Source organism: Calonectris borealis, chromosome Z (assembly GCF_964195595.1).
Source record: "Calonectris borealis chromosome Z, bCalBor7.hap1.2, whole genome shotgun sequence".
Taxonomy (NCBI): Eukaryota; Metazoa; Chordata; class Aves; order Procellariiformes; family Procellariidae; genus Calonectris; species Calonectris borealis.
Window position 1 is genome coordinate 46,917,120 of NC_134352.1, and position 20,457 is coordinate 46,937,576.

The 20,457-nt window shown below is 38.8% G+C and overlaps 1 protein-coding gene across 2 annotated transcripts; it reads right to left on the minus strand.

Moving 5' to 3' along the window:
- Positions 1–1,850: 1,850 nt before the first annotated feature.
- On the minus strand, positions 1,851–20,420 carry ABHD17B (abhydrolase domain containing 17B, depalmitoylase). 2 transcript variants are annotated; one of them, XM_075137491.1, is made up of 5 exons: positions 20,135–20,395; positions 13,538–13,771; positions 13,297–13,450; positions 4,051–4,230; positions 1,851–3,162 (listed from the first exon to the last, which is right to left on the minus strand). In XM_075137491.1, the coding sequence occupies exons 2-5, from the start codon at positions 13,761–13,763 to the stop codon at positions 2,943–2,945; spliced, it is 780 nt and encodes a 259-aa protein (XP_074993592.1). In that variant the 5' UTR covers positions 13,764–13,771; positions 20,135–20,395; the 3' UTR covers positions 1,851–2,942. The 2 variants fall into 2 exon arrangements, with proteins under 2 accessions (XP_074993592.1, XP_074993591.1); XM_075137490.1 differs by having other exon boundaries at positions 13,297–13,771; positions 20,135–20,420.
- Positions 20,421–20,457: the final 37 nt, after the last annotated feature.

The following is a 20,457-nucleotide window of genomic DNA, read 5'->3' on the forward strand; positions in this document are numbered from 1 at the left end:
TTTCTTTCCACTAAAAAAAGCGGGAAAAGGAAAGCAAGTTTGAAATCAGTCAGTAAGAGTAGCTAACTGAAGATGCCCTGGAATTCTTTGCTGCCACAAGCAAACAGTAAAAAGAGAGGAGGTTTTTTTAATTTTTTTTAATGTGTGGCTGGGAATGTGAGACAGCAAAACATGTCCTGAAAGACCCCACCTTTAGAAGGTAATCTCACATTTTACATAAATGAAGTTGTTTTTAAAGTTGATTTGCCAAGGTTTCCAGAACTGAAAAAGACAGTTTACTGTCAAATATTTGTCTCTTAAAGAAAAAAAAGGAACGAGATCACGTGGTTCACAAAATGCTCTTTTCTCTTTCCCTAAAATACAGACATTGTCTTGTTAATGAATGCTGAATCAACTCTTATTTATCAAGAGACAATTGCGTTTATAACATAAAACAACAGCCCATTGTCAATTTCACCAAAATGATGGTTTAAGGACAAGACAACCACCACGTCAAATGTTTTCCTCCTCGCTGCAACAGCTCAGAGTTGCTTTATGTCAGTAACAAGTTACCATAATATGATCCTCAATTCAAGCTAGGCTGTGCCTAAAACCAATTTTTAATTCCTTCAGTAAACAACTTGTCTGAAAAATCTAGGTGTAAAATACAAATCAGAACAAACTGGCAGTAATTAACCTTGCATAAGTGGTCCCAAAGAGACCAGAACCTTTACTCACCAGTGTAATCCAGCACAGCTGCATCTACTGAAGACAAAACACTGTTGGTCAGGCCTTTTGTTCTGCTTCAACAAAACACAGAAACAAAAGCAGCAAAACTGCTATGCCACCTTTTCTGTCTTTTCAATTACAGGGTGCCGTAATATTCCCTAGCACCATCACATAGTTCTTGTGATGACACTTGATCATTTGCCTGCAACTTGCAGTACTATCAGCCAATCTGTATACTTACCGTTGCAGTTCTAGATTCTTTATTTGTGAATTTCTGATGAGGACTCTCAAAACAGACTTCATTCGTCACAAAGAAAGCACTTAAACACTTAATGGTAACGATTTCCATCTAAATCAGAGATAGTGGCTGGAAGGTAGTAAGAAAATGAAATTGAACTGTGTATGCAGTATGATGTAATAAAGCTGAGTTACATATTTAAGCATACTTCCAATTGCAAAATCTTGGATTAGGATTAAAATCTTTATGTCTAATATTATTGTCCCTGAATACTAATCTGAAGTTCAGAACACACTGAAGCATACTTGATCAAAAAGACAAACAAGAACCCAGTTGCTTGAGAACAAAATCAAATTTCTTTCTATTCAATTAACAAACCAAAAAGCACAAGACAAGAAGTCACTGATGATTTCAAAGAAAACTAAATTTAAATTCATTACAGAAGAATGTTTGTAAGAAGCTCTGAAGCAGAAAACCTGTATGCTGAACGGCAGAAAGAAGTAAGATGAAGCATGGGGATGGGAGGGTGATCAGAACAGTAGTTGCCGAAGAAGTGTGCTGACAATTAATAACAATGGGCTACTGCTTTAGTTCTCCGATTTCCTAGAGTAAATGGGGAGTTGCTTATTATTTTGGTATCGCAAGCAACTGTTGCCATTTCTTTTAAAAAAAAAAAAGGAAGAACAGCAAGTGTGTGGAATATTGTTTACTGTTAATCAACACGTCTTAACCAAAGTTTTCACAATACTTGAAGCTACATTTAAGTATACAATAGTCTAGATCACAAAAAACAAGCAGAACAATTAAACTACATAAGGCCTTAAAATTAGAAGCACAGTGTGTATTGTTGGAATATTACTTTGTTTACAAATAGGCTACGTATAATTAAGTTTATTTTTCATAGTTTTATTCAAGCAAAATGCATTCAAGGGAAAGGCAACTTACAAAGTTTATTTTACTATGAGTTAATAGAAAAATGTCAACATTCTCTTCTTGCCCTTCCCCCCACCCCATCCAGGCACGATTAGTAAAATTTCCATACAATACTCAAAAAACAATAAGCTTTTACACTAAACATCCAAAAGTAAGCCTGATCAGACAACTGCAAACTTGCAAATTGTTTATCATAAAGTTGGATAAACCTCCAGGTTTTTTTTAATGAAATATTGCATCTTTACGTAATCAATGTTTAAAACTGCGTTGTCCACAAAGCCTTCTAGGTTCTAAAGTCTTACTGGTTTCAATGAAGTACTTAGTGGCCGCAGTAGCAATCATGTGAAAGATATTTACATTACAACAATGATAATGTGCGGCATTATTTTGGCAAGATTAGAACTGCTGAGAAAGTAAGTGGGTAAATTTGTTTAACCTGAAAGGTAAGGGACAACACAAGAACAAAACAACTAAAGTAAAACTAAGCACTAAAGATATGAAAAATATGAAAAAAGAGATAATTTTTGACCCCCTCCCCCTATAACAGGGCATGGGTCATTTCCAGTGACTGTCTATTCTTATTACATACATTAGTATTTGCTCAAATTTCATGGCTATTACATTTTTACAGAACAACTGCTTAGAAGTCTGGGTTTTAATTTACACCTGTGCAACAGAGTAAGTCACAGTACATTTTGAGATGTTTAAAAAATATTTATAAACTTTTTTTGATATGCTAAAGCATTTGGCAACACTTTTACAGCATTTGATTTTATATAATTTCATACAGTACTCCTTGTGATTTTTTTTTTGTACATCTAAAAAGAAAAAACCTCACACAAAGTAATATGAACTGCCAAGCTTGACTGCATGATCATGTAATTCCAGTTTATAATACTGGCATTAAAACCTTCATTAATTATGTTGACAAATCATTACCTGTACATTTAATGAAGGCAACCAAGATGATTTGAAAACACAACCTTCAGGTTTTATGTTATGTATTTATCAAGGTGTGCAGTTCTGCAGCAAAATGAAAAAGCATGTAAATATACAAAGAAAATTACAAGTTCACAAGTTCCTGTGACACAAACTGTTTTAATCTTTCAAGGTACTGTCCATAGAGTTCCACATCATTATGGCCTGCTCCTTCTACCCACAGTGGTTCTACAGGTCTCTGGCAACGCTCAAATAATGCTAGGCCATGTGAAAAGTCAATTACTTCATCTTCAGTCCCATGGATTATTAACACAGGAGATGTTATTTTAGAAATTTTGTCAATGCTGTAAGAAAAAGATTACATCTATGAACACAGTGGGCTTTATTAAATCTTTTTGGAAGACCAGACTGTTAATTTCACTTTTTAATTACACATTGAAATTTTAACGATTTAGTTCTGAAGTTGTTTAAATCGTTAGAAAATTAGATCTTATCAACACCCTGGAAGCCATGACAGTAGCACATGTAAAGTCACACAGAAAGGAAAAACACTACTGCAAACTACTAGGATCGAATAACAGAGGAATCCACCTAAAAGTGGTATTCATTACCATGTTCACTTAAAAAAATCAAAGTCCCTGGGCTGATGAAAATATTACTTCAGAGTTTTTCAGTAAAAGAGTGCTTGTCAGAAGTGAAATAATTTTAGCACTTAAAGTTTGACCATCTAGGGAGAAAAAAAGTCTTTGACGTTAGATGCTCAAAATACAAATAATTCTTTTAGACAAGTGTACCAGTTTGTAATGGCACTACTGGCACAGCTCTGAAATACATGACAGGAATTTTCTTCAGTGAAGGTCTACTTAGTTTCCAGTCTTCAGAAACATACACAAAAGACTTTGTTCACAGTTACCCAGATAAACAATTCTCTGGACTAAAACTGCTTGTTAGAATTAGTGACATTAGGGGTTACATAAAGGAAAACTAATCATTTCTTTAATGGATACCCACTGAAATGATTAGAGATGTGAAAAACCTAAAAGATTTACAAAGTTCTGTAAACTTCTTCAAATCAAATGTTCCTCGTTGTTATTCACTCTGATTTTTCTCCAACTGTTTTTTTAAACCTTCGAAAGAAATTTCAGAGAATTTACCACGCTATTTGTTTCCCTAGTCTAAAACTTTGGTAATAGAGAAAAATGCATGCAGAATTAAAAAATCCTACAACTTACTTCGGGAATGCATCAAAGCAATAGGTCTTCTTCGTATCAGGAAAAGCTACTCGCATTCCTGAGGTCAGCGGAGAATGAAGAATTACAGCAGCACTTTCATACCTAGCAGCAAGATCCACAGATGGTACTGTTCCTATACTCTGGCCATATATAATCACATTTTCAGGGCGGATTCCGTACCTAGAAAATTAAAAATGTTAACAAAAGTGGCATATAAAGTGAAACAGACAAAACGGCAATTACACAGCAAGGCAAAAAAAGCATTTCTGAAGACGAAAATTTCCTGAAGAGGATAAACGATGAAACAGGAGCTGGTAGAAGAACAAGCAAGCATATTCTATCATATTCTTGACTTAAAGGGACAATTATTTACTCTATATTTGCAGTAATTTTTTTTGCCTTATGCCTGAATGATACTGAAATACAGGTTTATTTTTTTAAATATGGATTTGTGAATGCAGTTGTGACTTGTATAGTAGTTGAAAGCCTTTACTGGTAACTCTAGTGGACCTACAAGAGAAAACTGATTAGAGCCTTACTAGCTCTATGGTTATCATCAAGTAGAGCATAGTCAAATCTGCAAAAATTTGACTTTACTCTTTACTCTGAAGCTTTACTCTTCTGGTACCTGATTAAAAACTGCAAGCTGGTAACGTTGCTCAGCAATTTAGTGGGACCTAAAGCATGCCCATACAGACAGTGGTCAGAATATTATGCATTCTATGTCATAGCTGAGATGTTTCTTTCTTATCACAGTTGATTTGACATGCAAGCTAGGAAGAGGAATACCCAACCTAACCCACAATTAAGACAGCCAAATAAACACTACAAAATTAAAGTCAAAGCCTCCTTCCTAGTAAGATGAAAACCCTCATTTTTTCTGTAATTAACTGAGGTAAACAAAAGAGTCATGAAATATCTAGTTAACACTTATTCAAGTCAGATGTAATATAATTTTCTGCATTAGTGTGGATACAAAAAGCAGCCGGTTCCTAAGTAACACTGGAAAAGCCTTTAAGTAGAACATCATGCGGGCACATCATCAGAAATGAGCTGCTGGTACGTGGATCTATACTAACAAAGTACTCTTAGTACAGGTTCAGACTGCAAAAGTGTATCTATCTGAGTGCCTTTGTTTAACTTACTTGGTAAAGGAAGTACCTTAAATAGGAAGAGACACTGCACTGCATTACAAAAAAAAAAAAAAACACAACAACAAACCCCAAAACCACCACACCAAAAAACACCCCCACATTGGTCTTCTGACTTAGAGCGGACTAGCCTAACACCACTGTGGAACAGCATGAGATAAGTTTAATGTTTGCCAACTGACTATAATCCTAAAAGGACTGACAATCCACTGTTTTCAGTTGAAGTGAAGGAAAGTGCAACCATTACCTCTTCTACAATAAATGCATGCATCTTTTCTATTAAAGCGAGATAACAACACCCATACCCACAAAGGAATTCTCAAATTAGTACATTTCGCATACTTCCAGTAAAGCCAGGGAAACAGAGGTAATGAAAAATTGTCCAGTATCTTATAAATATGGCTAAATAACTGTATTGTAACTGTATAGGTCACCAAACAATAAAATTAGTAAAGTCTAAAACCTTCAAAATCAGAAACATTAGGAAAAAACGATGTTTCACATGTACCAAGACATTCAAATTACCAACCAACAAAAAATAAAAATTCACAAGTACTTTTCAATAAGCCAGAAAACGTGTCCTGTGTGCAACATCAGTATGTAATCAGTTAATTAAAAAAAAAAACTAACAAGATTTCAAGCAAAAAAAAAAAAATCACATTTAAGTATTACTAAAATGTAAGTATCACTAGCAGAACTCATCAGGCACCCCAATAAGCTTTCTAAATCGGGGCTAAAATCCACTGTTTACAGCTAATATTGTCTATTTAACTATTCATCTATTTATTTAAATTGTGTTCTGGTAGAGTGAAACATAAAAGCTGTAAAAGTATTAGCACAGATAGATTCTATGAACATATCTGGACCATGACTACTTAATTACTAACAGCATTTCCTAGGAAGAGTTTCTAGGATCATAATCAAATTAAGAGTTCTAAAACACTAAGAATCGATCATCATTGAATTACAGACAAGCCCTCCACCTCACAACAGTTCTCAGAGAATAAAAAAATTCAAACATTCTGATTAACAAAGATTTTCTCAAAATTTCAACAAACAAAAATACAATAAATTAAAGCTTTGAAACCGAAACAAATGTAGAGTCTTTGCTATTTCTGTATCTCTTCTGAAACACCTGAGAACAGCCTAGCACCCATCCTTTTACAACTAATCTCCCAATTCAAAATAATTCAAATCACATTTGTCTATTCTGAAAGTAGAGTATAGCCTTCTATCCCTTTCATATAATCTGAACAAAACTCACATTAATACCTGACACTTTGCATCATTAGTACGGCATGGAGTTTGCACAGCATGTTATTACATAACAGTTCTCAAATAAAAAACCTTGCAAATTATCACACTCTTACTTCCTCAGATATTGAGTCTTATGGGATGCAGGCCATGGCACAGAAATTTAAAGCAAAACTTAAAAGTATATTTTGGAGCATATATTCTCTTTTTTCTCATTATTCTTCCCCCTATTTTTGGATCCAAATCCTTCAGCTTAAAGATAGCTAAATATTAGCTATAAAAAGTAATCCAAGAAAAGCATTTACTATATTTGGATTAAAGTAATCCTTTCTCCATCACAGCCAAACAGATTGCCTTCACAGCACCCACCAGAAACTCTTTGTTTTGCAGTCTAAACATAGTGTCTAAAATAGTGAGGCCAATGAGGCCAATCACCAGAAGTGGTGGTTCAAAGTAGTTAGACTTTTGAATATTCTGGCTTGAAAAAAAAAACCAAACAAACAACAAAACAAGAAGCTTGGAAACCAGAGAACAACATCTGCTGTATCTGTCTCCAGTCTTCCCTCTTCTCTTCAACAGGCTTCTGAAAAGCTCGAGGGAAAAGGAAGAGCCCAACTGTCCCTCAGTTCCTCTCTCCCAAAAGTATCACTTTCCAATCTGAATCGGAAGAATCCTTGAAAAGATAACTGTTGGTAAGTTCCCTGGTCATAAAATTCATCTACTCCTCCTGTTGATAGTCCTGTAAACTCCAGGTAAACTCCAAGAAGTTTGGTAGAAAATTATTAGTTGCCTACACACCTGCTCCCAAATAAGGAAGTGTCAAATCAAGAGAAAAACTGGCAGTAATAGTGTTCTCTTAATCAATGCCTTAGAATTACAGGCCGTCCTGAGGAAGAGGAACATGACAGTTACAGAGCCATATGCTGTAAGTAGCTGTTCTGGTGACAAGAGCTCAAAGACATGCTGTAAAAACTGTTGATATCTTTGAAAGCTCATTATGTTGATCACAGGAGTAATGTAAACACTATTGTCTACTCAAGTAATCTTGGGTAACTTGTGTCAGAATAAACAGGCCTTCAAGTTGTTGTCGGTGGTGGTAATGGTGTGGTTTTTTATGTTTGGGTTTTTTTAAGCCATAATCACCAGAAAGGACCTTGGAACAAAATCTGTGCACAGATGTACCTTCTCAGAGAAAGCACTCTTCCTCAGGGACAAGTTATTCTGGACTGGATCTGGCATAAAATTCAGATAGATATTTTCTGCAGTTTACAGGCAGCTGACAGTTTTTTCTTTCCCACAGCAACTGAGATTTCAATTCCTTTCAACACCCGATTCATGCTTTACGTTCATGCACCTAAGGGCTGCCTGCCTGGAAAGCACAGGGAACTTGAAGAGCAGTTTTTACATAGAACTAAATGTACCTCTGTTGACATAAGCTTGCTAGCATTCACACATAGTGGCTGAGCTCCCACAAACTTCTGCCCTATCCTCACAGTAAAAGTACAGGTTCAAGTCACCACAAAGGTAAGCTATTGCCCAACAGAAGAGAACCACTTTCCTATTTGCATCTTCAGCCACATATTGCCCCTCATTGGGCTTCACCAGCTAGTTTAGGAAACTAAATTAATCTCTTCTGGGAATAGGAGAGCAACCACTTTTCTGCTCCTTTGCTGGCTGTCTTCAGGGCCAGGCAAGAAATGACATGCCTCTGGTGGGTTAAAGGAAGGAGCAAGCCAATAAATCATTGTAACTGAACCATCAGACCGCTCCCTAGAATCAGGGCCCAAGCTAACACAGGGCGACTAATGAAGCCAGTATCCTCTTCTGCGAGCCTATATATGCTGATCAGATATAGATGGTCTCTTATAAAAGAGGCAATCCTGAACACTCCTGATCTTTTCAGCTTCTGGCAGGAAAAGAGGAACTGCTAAACAGCAATGAAATATTCTTTTTTTCCCTTTGTGACAAACTTCACAATGTGCTGTAGCAGAAACTCTTTCACCGCTTCCTTTGTATTTCTGTCTCTGTAACAAGACCTTTTCTGCACTTTACTAAACACTTACCTTAGTGGCAGTCCACCTCTTTTCTACCCCTCCCTCCTCCTTTTTTTCTTTTCATAGAATCATACAACAGTTTGGGTTGGAAGATGATCTAGCCCAGCCCCCCCTCATAGGCAGGGACATCTTTCACTGAATCAGGTTGCCCAAAGCCCCGTCCTTAGCTTGGACACTTTACTTGGATATACATCATGCATCACTTACATTGGATATTCATTGTATTATATCTTTCACTGGATATAATGATGTGCAATATGCAAACCACAAAATGCATGTCTGGTTGTAACGAGTGATTTTTGGTTTTGTTTTTTTTTAAACTTCAGTTACCTTTCACAAAATACCAGCTGAAATTACCATACTATACTTGCAGGCTCTTAGAGTACCTGACATTTTGCCCTTGATATACCTAAGGGAGACAGAAAGCAATTTATGTTTTTACTTCTGAACTACTGCTATTAATCTAGAAGACATGCTCACTTTACAATAATAAAATGAAGTATCTGTGAAATCAACCTTACAAGGGTACATTTTCAATAGTACCTCTCAGGCTCACACTAATGACGAGGTGCAACGGGTGCTCTAGAGAGGCCACTGTTTGTGAAGCTATTGCAACACATGCATTTAACCAACTGACAGCAGCACTTGGGGCACAAGGAACAAGGGGGAACATCCTGAGGGAAATTACAATACACATTTCAGAACCTTTTGTCATCATGCACATAACACACAAAATTACAGCTGCAAATTGCAGAAGGGCATGAACACCTCCACACCTTTAACTATCAACATTCCACGCCATGAATAAAATTAATGACCATACAGCTTTTCCTCAACTCAGATGCACATTCCCCTTCTTGTATATATAACATGTAACATTGCTAGAAGGAAAAGGGAACTATGCTTTATGAGAGGCAAGCCCATTGACCACGCATGTAGTAATCAACAAACGGCATCTCCTCTGCCTCTCTCATGATGGTTTCGCTTTTTCTAGACCTTACAATGCTACTGGTACATTTGTTTTATGGGCAAGATTTTTCTTCACGATAAATTGAGCTACTTTTCCCTATCAATTTAAATAAAAGATCAATTTCTCTCCAAATATTCAAAGTTAAGGCACCTCATCTTCTAGCAAAAAAAAAACCCTACTTTGAATAAAAAAACCCCGTAATTTGTGAATTCTCAGAAGAACACTTTCAGCCAACATCCAAACAGATTTAATATTATTCCTATATTTGGCTGTTCAAATTATGAACATTCTGTCCACTTTGACACATCCGTCTGATGGTGAGATTTACCCTTCGATTTTTCAATTATTATACAGTCCATGATAAGCAACAATGAAAAGGCTGTTTGGCTTCTTAAAGGTAAATCTGGGCATGAGGCAACTCCAGCAAGTCTTCAGGTTTCTGAATGAGCGCCACTTGCCCTGCATTTGCCTGGGGCTGGTTAAACCTTTCCACCCTTGCTAGGGTGTCATCAAAGGCCTTCAGAGACCAGGATAGCAGAAAAAAGGCGTATCCCAAAATGACTCCTAGCATTTCAACACTTTGTAGCTATGACAGTCAGAAAAAGAATGTCCTCACTTGCAGCTTTTATATAGTCCCATGCACATGAATATGCAATAATGTGCAACTTTCCCAAACATGATGGCACTGAATCACCTTGCCTTCTTCCACAGTCAGTATCCACATGGATAGCTCCTGCTTCCTATTAAAATACTCAAAGCAGGTAAGAATAGGGACACAATTCAGAATCTGCATCTGCTGTTTACCTCTTCTGATCTGCTGCCAAATTAGCTTTCTGTATTCATTTACATGAATGACAATATTCACACACCCTTACAGCAACCACTTTTAAGAAAGTGGTCTTGGACCAACCTCACCATCACCCTCAATACTAGTTCCAGACTATTTCACATTAGTTGTCCAGTCCCCACTGGACAGTTGTGCCAATTTACAGATGACCATCTGGATTGTCCTTCCAAGATATAAAACTTAACACACTAACACGTCTCCTCCACAAGCAGCTGTGTTGACTGTAGAATGAAGTTCACACCAGCATTTCAATTACCCCAGAAACACCTTTTTATGCTGGGTTCTATGACCCCATTTCTCAGAACAGGGAATGCAGGGAGCTGTGGGTGGCTGTGATCAACCTCCAACAAAGGTAATTTCTCCATTCTTTTCTTCGTCCCATCACAATCTGTGAGGCACAGTTTAAAAGTCTAGGATCCCTTTCTTCTCTCATCCCATCAACATGAATTTCAAAGGAGTTACAGCTACTTACATCTATCCTGGAAACAATCTGCTGAATTAATTTGGTTTTGCAGAACACTTCTACTATAAACGTTAAAGATGGTGCCAGTGTAACACTGACAGAACAGGCTATGCTAGAAAAGTGAATCAATGCTGCAGCAAATGCTCAAAGGCTCCATTCTGGTCCAGATATTCATCAAGTATTTAAACACAGCTCAGCACTGTCTCAGGGCTCAAGAGAATACCACGGACTGGTAACCAAACTGTGTGAGCCAGTATATCCAGAGTCATGTGCTGAACTTCTCCCTGCTACGTTCAGCATTCAGATACAAGGACAAGACCAGGTCTGCCAATTGGAAAGTTGTTCAAAGTACCACAGTGCAAACCAGTAATACCAGCCACTTTTTAAGCAATGGAAAAAATTCAGTTCATGTTTGCGAAATCCACAAGTTGGGCAGACCAATTCAAGCTCTATACACTCTACAGAATTACGTATTTCTAAAGGAGGTTTTGACACAAAAAATAAACGCAGACAGCAAATGGGATTGATGTGAGGTCATTCCTGAATGGAAGAGGGAAAAGCAGATAGATGGAGCATGTATTTAGAGTTCCCCCCACGACAATGTCTATTCAGCAAAGGGTATGTTCAGAGGGGATATTTTAACGAACAATCTTACTTGATTAGGAAGGTACACTATGCATTGTTCAGGAATGGAGGTGAGAATTCAAGTTGCAGTGACATTTCCTTTTAGATTTTCAATCAGAAATTTGTCAGGGGGACGAAGAGACAATAATTACAGATTAGTTCATAAAACAGAGCCTGTAAACTGACAAACCATTAAGTTTCACCATCTAGTTCTCTTCCATTTTCTGGTACATTTAAACAATTCAGACTGTCTTCCACATTGTTCACAAACCACATTATGTTTTTGGTCAATGTTACTGGGTATTTCACCAAGTGGCTATCTTCCAGATCACCTATCAACTAAAAACTGTGGTCATCAGTGCACCTGTTGCAGCTCTTGGTTTACAGAACGAATGTCTAGTTATACCTCAACTTTCCACTGTAATCAAAAGAAATGCCAAAACCTGATCTAACAACATAGTACGCATGTTTTTGAATATATGAGGCTGAATACCTGTCTCCTGTGGTTATATGAGGTTTATGATAATAAACGTTCCCCCTACTGTAATACATGAATAAAATATGCTTCTTTACAAAGAAGTATCACACCTTTGTTATAATGGAAAAGAAATGCAAGACAGTATGTGTATTTAAAACACTGAAATGGGACAATCCGCTCCAAAGTAATAGGATAATAGTGAATAATACATTGATCAAGTTCTAAATTCACTGCGACAACTACCAGGCTCCAGGATTTAAAGAGTCTTTACACATGCCCTTACACTAAGTCCCATCCCTGATATTATACTATTAAACAGTACGCTCAAGTTGCAAAGATCTAACCATAACATGCTGCTCTACATTAAATTCAAGTTTTCACAACTTTTTGGTGCAAAATAGATGATATGATGGGAACTTTTTTGATGATCATCTATTCTCATGATTGCACAGTATTTAAAAAAAAATAATATTTTTGTAGTTTGGGTACTTGTAAAACAAGAAGAATATTGCTCTAAATTAAACAAACCATGGTGAAAAATGTTCTCAAATTTAAGAAGTGAGTATTCAGTGCTGTATTTATTTGGTGCCTGGGATTCTTACCGGTATCAGAGAATGCCTCCAGAGTCCTTCATCGTACTATTTTATCTCCCTAAAACCAAAAGCTTAGAACACAGAAATTGCTGAAACAACATCCTTCCAATTTGCATTTTTTTCCTTGTCCAGTTTTAATTTATTTGAGCTAACATCACTAATTCAAATTCCTGTTTTTTGTTTCCACCATAACATATTTATGCAGATCAGTTACAACCTCTCCCACACATCATATTTTGCTAAGATAAAAACATCTTTTTGTTTTATATAGAAAGGTATCTTTGGAAATGCTGTAGCCACTAGTCTGAATTTTGAAACAAAGGTGGTCTGAACACCATACAGAAATCCAAACAGAGTCTCACCAGGTTCTCTTATAACAGATTTTCCACTGCCCCTCCCTACAAAAAAAGTAGGCGATGGAATTACCTGAAAAAACAACCTGCATTTTCTCTCACCCATGTCACACCAGTGGCTCAGTTACTGGGGAACCAACTATTACAGGTTTATCCTATCTTCTGAGATTTCCAGCTGAGAAGATCCCAAACTGTGACAATAAGGATTATCTTCTAATCATTCAAGACTGAAACATACCTTATCAAATTTCATCCCATTTCAATTTTTCTAGTATATCAGTACTATATACTGATCCTGCTCAATACTGACAATGTCTTCAGCATAAGGCACCACCAATCAGCTTGAACACGAATCCATTCATCCTAAAATACAGCATTTCTGTTTGAACTACTAATGCAGATTAAGTACAACCATTTGAAAAGCACGCTGTAAAAGAAAAATGGCAACTAATGTCTTACCTCGTCCTAAGAGCCACCCAAGCAGCATCAATGTCAGCATACAGATTCTTCTCTGTTGGCTTCCCAGAACTTGCACCATATCCAGAATAATCATATGAGAATATGTTGCAATTAATCCGTGAACCCAGTCCTATGTAAAAGCTGCTCATCTGACCTAGGTCAACAGCATTTCCATGTGAGAAGAGCAAAGTATACTTGGCGGTAGGCGAGCAACGCACAAACATACAGGCAATCCTGTTACCTTTACTTGTTCTAGTCATGAAGCACTCAATGGCATCTTTTTCTCTAGAAGAATATTGCCAGTCTGCTCGCTCTGAGAGATGTAAAGTCCAGCGACTACCGCTCTCATCACACATCAGTGTATACGTGGGATCAGGAGGTAAGAATGCCAGTTTGGAGGCAATTTTCCCTGGGCATGGCGGACAACAGAACAGGCAACACAGTTCACTAAAGGAAAGATTATTCATCTTCTAGGCTGAAAGAGGAAGAGAGAATGGTATCAGTTTCTAGTTACAATCCTATATAAAAAAAAAAGAAAAAAGAAAAACTCACGGAAAATGTAAACTTAACCTCTCTAGAAAATAACACATAATTTTAGTGGAAACATTTAACAAAATATAGATTTTTATATATATGTAAATTTCTATATAATAGCTTATTTGGTATTATTAGCTACTTTAGAATAAGCATATTATTAAAGAAGAGCGGTAACTCTAAAGCTCTGCTAAATATTAAAACTAAAATATGATTATCCAGGGAAAGAACAAGCATGAATTTTGGGTTTTCTTTGGAGGAAATGTAGTCCCTCATCTCAAGCCATGAAGACAAGTGTTCATTCCATTGATAAAGGCATATGTTATAAAGAACAATTAAAATATGTGGCAATATTTGCAGGATAATAAGGCTATGCAGATCTCTGCAGCAAAAAATCACTACAGCATTTCCTAAATACAGAGAATATATATTGCAATCATGAGTTATGGACTCCTGCAAGCAGTATCAGCAGTATGAAAGGTGCATGAAGGTCAAAACTTAGAAGGCAAAACAAGATGCTTCTGCTGGCTTAGCAAACACTGTAGACCTTCAGTACGCTAAAATCCAGCCATAAACTCCTGCTTGCTCCACATGCTGGCTGACATAAGCATTTCCAAACCCTTAAAAAAAATTATTAGCTAAGGTTTCTTGTATTGCACATAGGAATTGGGTTTATATTAATGACATGACTATTTTTATTCCATGCTTTAACAAAAACATCCCAAACCAAATGCTCTATCACAGATACTTGGCAAATCAATATAATCTAATACTACCAATTCAAAGCATTGGTTAACAGAGTGGGTTAACAGAGAAAAAAACAGAGTGGGGGTTAACAGAGAAAAAAAAGTAAACACACATACACCTAAAGCAAGGTAGATAAAGATACAGTTGCCCTGAAAACCAGGCATTGTGTCCTCTTAATTTACAGCAGGGAGAAGGGGCGGGGGGGGGGAATCCTTTGTTGTGACAATACTTTTTCTCAGAGGTAGGAAGAGCAATGAAACCTGCCATGAGCCATGCTGGAAACCAGCACAGCTAAGCTAAGCATTTACATTACTTTCCTTGTGTTAAGGCATTTGACATTTCATCTCAACTTAACTTTTCCATCCCAAATCTACCTACAGGTCTCAAGCTCAGTTCCTGTCAGGTCACTGCGAACAGAAACACACGCTCTCACAGTTTCATGTACCAGCTTTGACTGCTAGATCCAAGTTTACAAATGGGAACAAAACAAGCTGATTTCTGATGTCCGCAGTCCCATGTCGTTTCAGAAATACTTGGGTAATCCAACAACAAAACCTTACTGGTAAATATAATACTTGGCGATATTTAGATCATATTTCAAAGTTTGTCCTCTAACTTGTATACAAGCATAGCTTTCATGCCTGTGTAAATTTCTCTTTAGAAAAGCTTCAAGGACACTGCTATAAGAACTGTTGAAGATAGATCACAGAACAACCACCCATATTTTGGATGTGTGAATGGTCTCTTCCGTGTCTCATACAGTAGAGTATGAATGCATACTGCATACAATGTTACATAGAGCATACTTGCAGAGTAGTACACACAGGCACAGCAAAACAGTCAGAAAAACAGCATGAGCATTCTTGGAATTCTACTCCTCTTTGTAGGGCACAAAAACCCAGTCTCTTGCCAAGGCTGTTACAGCCAAGTGCTGTCACCCCGAGTTTCTACTTTTCTTCAAAATAGAAGGAAATCACAGATTCTTAGATATGTGTGACCAACACTGCCAAATTAAAGGAGATGGCAGGAAGGGTGTACTGATCACCTCCCATAAAAAGGTAGATTGTCTCTTAGATGAAGATCCTGAATAAATGACCATATTTCTGTCAGCTAAAGAAACAACAGCCTCATGTATTTATGTAATCAGCACAAGTGGTCACTCAAATTTGGAATAGCTTATCTGTTCCCTGTCAGGTGAGATTATCTGGACATCAGGTTTAATTTTAACCTACAAGTCAGGACAAGAAGTGGAAGAAGCCTATGGAAGAGGTCTAGGGATTGGCAAAAGGCTTGGGCTGTCTTGTGTACACGAAAAACTCAATACTTTTTTTCCTTCTTTACTTCTCTTACAGCTGTGAGCTCCAAAGGAGCCACTTCTTTCAGCCTTACTTAGAAAGTTCATGTTCACAGCCCAGAGGAACTTCTGTGATGCCTCAACAGGCTTTCTTTGCAAGAAGGCTTATTCAACCACACCTCTATTTCTATCAAAAATTATTAAACTGATCTGTTCTGAGTAAGTTTTCCCACCTTTTCAGAACAGCTGAAGGCCAAAGCTAGATATTACAATTTACTTGGGGGGGGGGGGGGGCAAGAAGGGGGAGGGGGAATATTATTTTATGTGAAAAATTTAGAATACATGAAGAAATCCAAAAGTGAGGTATAAATAGCCTGTTCTGCCCAGAATGGCAGATTGTGCTCTATTCCAGCATATAACGATAGCTACAGAATTTCTTACTTGCTTCCCAATCCACTTGTCAGCAAGAATCAAAACAGGAGTTTACATTATTTATAATTATAAACAGCCCAGAAACAGTACAAATATGGTATCACTCAGAAAATATTTGTTATTTGTCAAAGTCATTTCAGAAGACTGGAAGCTGGCCTGTGGAATTTACACGCAGGGCAGTACTGCACTAACCACAGTTAATCAGCTGAGGTGGTACTATGTCCCAAGACAGCTTAAATGTGCTAAAAATGGGTTGTTGCCACATATGGCAAATGACTTATGCTGGAGACCATGGCTAAAGTATTATTCCTCCCCTATACTAGACTGTAATGTAGACTTTACATAATGTCCATTTAATCCAATGGAAACTCTGCCTACTGAAACTAAAGATTCAGGTTCCAGAGTTGCTCTCCACCTAAATCATGGCTAGCAACGACTCTTTTCTTTAAAACAAATACTTGCTACCTTCTTCACTCAGAAGAAAAGTGAAGAAGAAAAACAGCAGATCCCTAGCACCACTAACTGAACAGATCTGACACAAAACACCTACTGAACTTCCTCAGGAGGATACTTTCAACTAAACGCAAACAATGTTTCCATTATACTGGAACTGGTTTGTCATTCATTGTATTCACATGAGTGTGTTCTTAACCTCCGGATCTGGAATGGAACCAGGATGTGAGAGAGTCCCCAGGGTGTATAGAGTAATTCTGATATCACTGTTTAAAAGTTCAATTGAATCAGCATTTCAGCCTAGTAGTTATCCACCAGATGTCATAATTTATCTTCAACTAAACAGGCATTATCTTTCCTCAAAAGGTATACTGCTCAGACACTTCAATGAGGCATTAAACTTATTAGAGTTTAATAGAATTTTTTTAAAATGTTCTAATGATTCATCCATCCAGAAATTATTATGGTAAACACGAAAAGTCACAAAACCCCCTTGATTTAGCATCACCCAGCCTTGGTATAAGCTTTGGAGATCAAGTCTCAACAGACCAATTATTTTATTAAGTCTAAAATATAATTTATGGAAAGTGAACAAGGTATCACAAGTGAAGTTGCATTAAAAATCATTCTAATAACAAATGGGTTTGACGTATGCTTCACCTGGACTCCTACTGAAACCGAGGCAAAATCAACACTGACCACAAATTACATCAAGCATACAGTTCCACAAGTACAGATTAATAACTTTAATGGGACTCGTTTGCCTAAGGTATGTTGTGAATACCTAAGTTATAGTCTAACACCTTCTGAGCATGTATGATGTAAATCTCTGTGCTCATTACAGTAGCATCGTCAGACGCAGAGATCAACAAATCCCAACAACATAATTATTTCACCTTCTATTTGTCATTTCAGTACTAATAAAGAAGCCAGTGCTGTTCTGCAAACACAGTTCCTAATGCTGGTAAAATTACTAACAACAAGAAGAATATAATAAGAGACAAATATATATCCTTGAAAAATATATATTTTTCATATAAATGAAGTAGGAAACTTCTGCAGAAGAAACTGTGGAAAATCGATAAACTTCTACTATTGTACCAAGAAAGGCTAAGAAATAAAACAGACCCACCCCTTCTGAGATAGCTTTTGAAAGGAAGGCAAGATCATTTTATCAAATTTATCTCTTTAACTCTCTTATGAATAAAAAAGTGACACAGAAAACGACAAATGTAAACTGCCCACAGGCAGTAATTTCAATCCGTTCTTCAGCAATGAACCTTTTCATTAAGGCTGACAGAAGGGGGGGGGGGGAAGTCTATCTAATCTGAAGGAACACCTCAAAGACTTATCTTGTCATTCCTAGGATAACACAAATGTAGTTCTTTCACTTAAGCAATTATTCCTGTCCTCCTCCCTCTGCAAATCGTAACAAGAGAGTGGCTCCTATTATTCACATCTTTGAGTACGACACTACATATTAGCCTCAAAAGGCCAACCCTTGCAAACGCTTATCTAGAAATCTTATATTTACATTAAATATAAATTATTCTAATTGTATATTTAAATTAAATTACCTATTTCATAGGAACTATTCACAAGAACAAAGTCAAACCCGTAGATACAGCTGCTGGTTTGTAAATTTTACTGGTGCTCTAACTGTAACAGTCAAGATATTAAAATTGTTGGGGTTTTTTGTTTGTTTGTTGTTTGGGTGTGGTTTTGTTTATTTTCTTAAATCATCATTTTTCATTACATACTGCTGAAATAAGAAACTCTAAAATAGTTTCCCTCACCCTTTCATTGAACACAATGCAATGAAAACTTGAGTTCAAACCACTACTGAAGCACTCATATTTATTTCAATATCTGCATAATACTAAAAATGAAACAAAAGGATATGAACATCCTCCAACTACTTCAACAGTTAAAGCAACAAAATACTTGGGGGGAGGGGGGGAATCAGTGTCCGATTAAGTATTATATAAAAGAACTAAACTAATAGAATTATTAAGAAAGAATACACAGTAGGTCCGGAAAAGAAGACAGAGGAAGTCTACTTGATAATGAAAAAGCCGTACCAAGAAATACCGTGAAGTAACTCTTTAAGGCAGTTTTCAAAGAGCAAAACAACCTACATAAAAACAGAGAAGCCTGACAGGACCAAAACTTAGTTTTGGTTAGTTTGATCTTAAACAATGAAACACCTTTACTATTCTCACAAATTCTAGCAAGATTATAAAGTTTAGCTTGCATATAGAGACATTCTTCTTCTTCTGCTGGTTACTTTGTATACCTTAAAACCTAACGGCACAGTTGAAAAACAGAAAGGGAATACAGGGAACACTAAGTGAAAAATCTAGCCATTCCTTCTCACCTACAGAACAAACCTCCCCTCTACAGAGCCTGGATAGACAACCGTGGGATTAACTCGGGTTAGATAACGTTTTGCTCCGAGCAAGACTCTGCACCACGGAGCTGCTCTGCTAAAACCACCCGCAGGCCGACCGGCGCCGAAGACCCCTTTTGTATTTCGGCCACATCAGGCTTCACTGCGCCAGTCCGCCAGTCGCTGGTAAGAAGCTACGCTTTTACCGCCGGTCTGCCCTCAGATGGAACTGGTTTGGTTTCTGCAGTCACGTATTTTTCTAGCTACCTTCTGGCCAAATACTTTAAACTCTTAAATTAATAATACCTGAGAGCAATTCTAAGGCCACCGTCACTCCCACTACCAACAGCAGAAGCTGAAGAAATACATTAAATCAGGCTCGCGAGAATTAAATGAACTCTTCACGTGTCTGTATTTAAAAAGGACTTCGCAGCAGTCAACACCACTGACAGGGAGCCACTATTCAGACCCGCTAACAGCCAGAATTCAACAAGCGTTTAACAAGTCAGCGCGCCCGTTTCCTGAACAAAGGAAAGTCCACGGCAAGACCACGGAGACGGGAGCCCCGCGACAGACCGCCCGCAGCACCCCGGGCCCTCCGAGGCAGGCGACACCCCTCCCGCGGCGCTGGCGCTGGGGGCACCGAGGGCGGCAAGGCAGAGGTCCCCGAGCCCACAGCCGGGACGCGGGCGGGTCGGCAGAGCCGCCTCCCTCACTGAGGAAAACCCGGTGCCTGCCGCGGCCCTTCCTCCTGCCCCACGCCACAGCCACGGCAGGGGAGCCGCCGCACGCCCGCCCCAGACGGAGGAGGAGGGCCGCGGACAGGGGAGGAGGGAGGAGAAACGGCCGGGCCTGCCGAGGGGCCAACTCGCCGCCACACCTCGGAAGCCGATCCTCGGACCGCAACCCCGCCGCCGAGCCGGCTGCCGCCCCCCCCCCCACCGCAGCTCGCCCGGCCCCGCCGCTACCAGAGGGAGGAGAGCCCGTACCTGCGCCTGGCGCTCCGCTCCGCGGCGGCGGCGCGCGCGCAGCCCCCTACTTTCCCAGCCGCCGCCGCTCGAACGCCGGGCCGGCGGGGGGAGGGGTGCCGGTTGTGCTGAGTAACGGCGCGGCGACGGGCGGCTGTCAGCGCCCCGGCCGGCGCCCGCAGCTCCGCAGCCGCGCTCCGTGGCAGAGAACGCGCGGCCCCTGGAGAGCTGCTCTCCGCGCGGCCTAGGGGAGCGGCGCCGGCCTTGCCTCGCCTCACGACTGCATCTGATCGAGCGGCTGCCTGAGCGGCCGAGGGGGCGGCGGGGCGGGACCGGCCGCCGGC

Bases quoted from the DNA above. Each gene is read 5' to 3' on its own strand.
- ABHD17B (XM_075137490.1), bottom strand. From the start codon at position 13,763: ATGAATAATCTTTCCTTTAGTGAACTGTGTTGCCTGTTCTGTTGTCCG. The intron at 4,231-13,296 runs GTAAGACATTAG...TTAATTTTCTAG, and splicing joins TGGGTGGCTCTTAGGACGAG to GTACGGAATCCGCCCTGAAA. The intron at 3,163-4,050 runs GTAAGTTGTAGG...TTTTTCTTACAG, and splicing joins TGCTTTGATGCATTCCCGAA to CATTGACAAAATTTCTAAAA.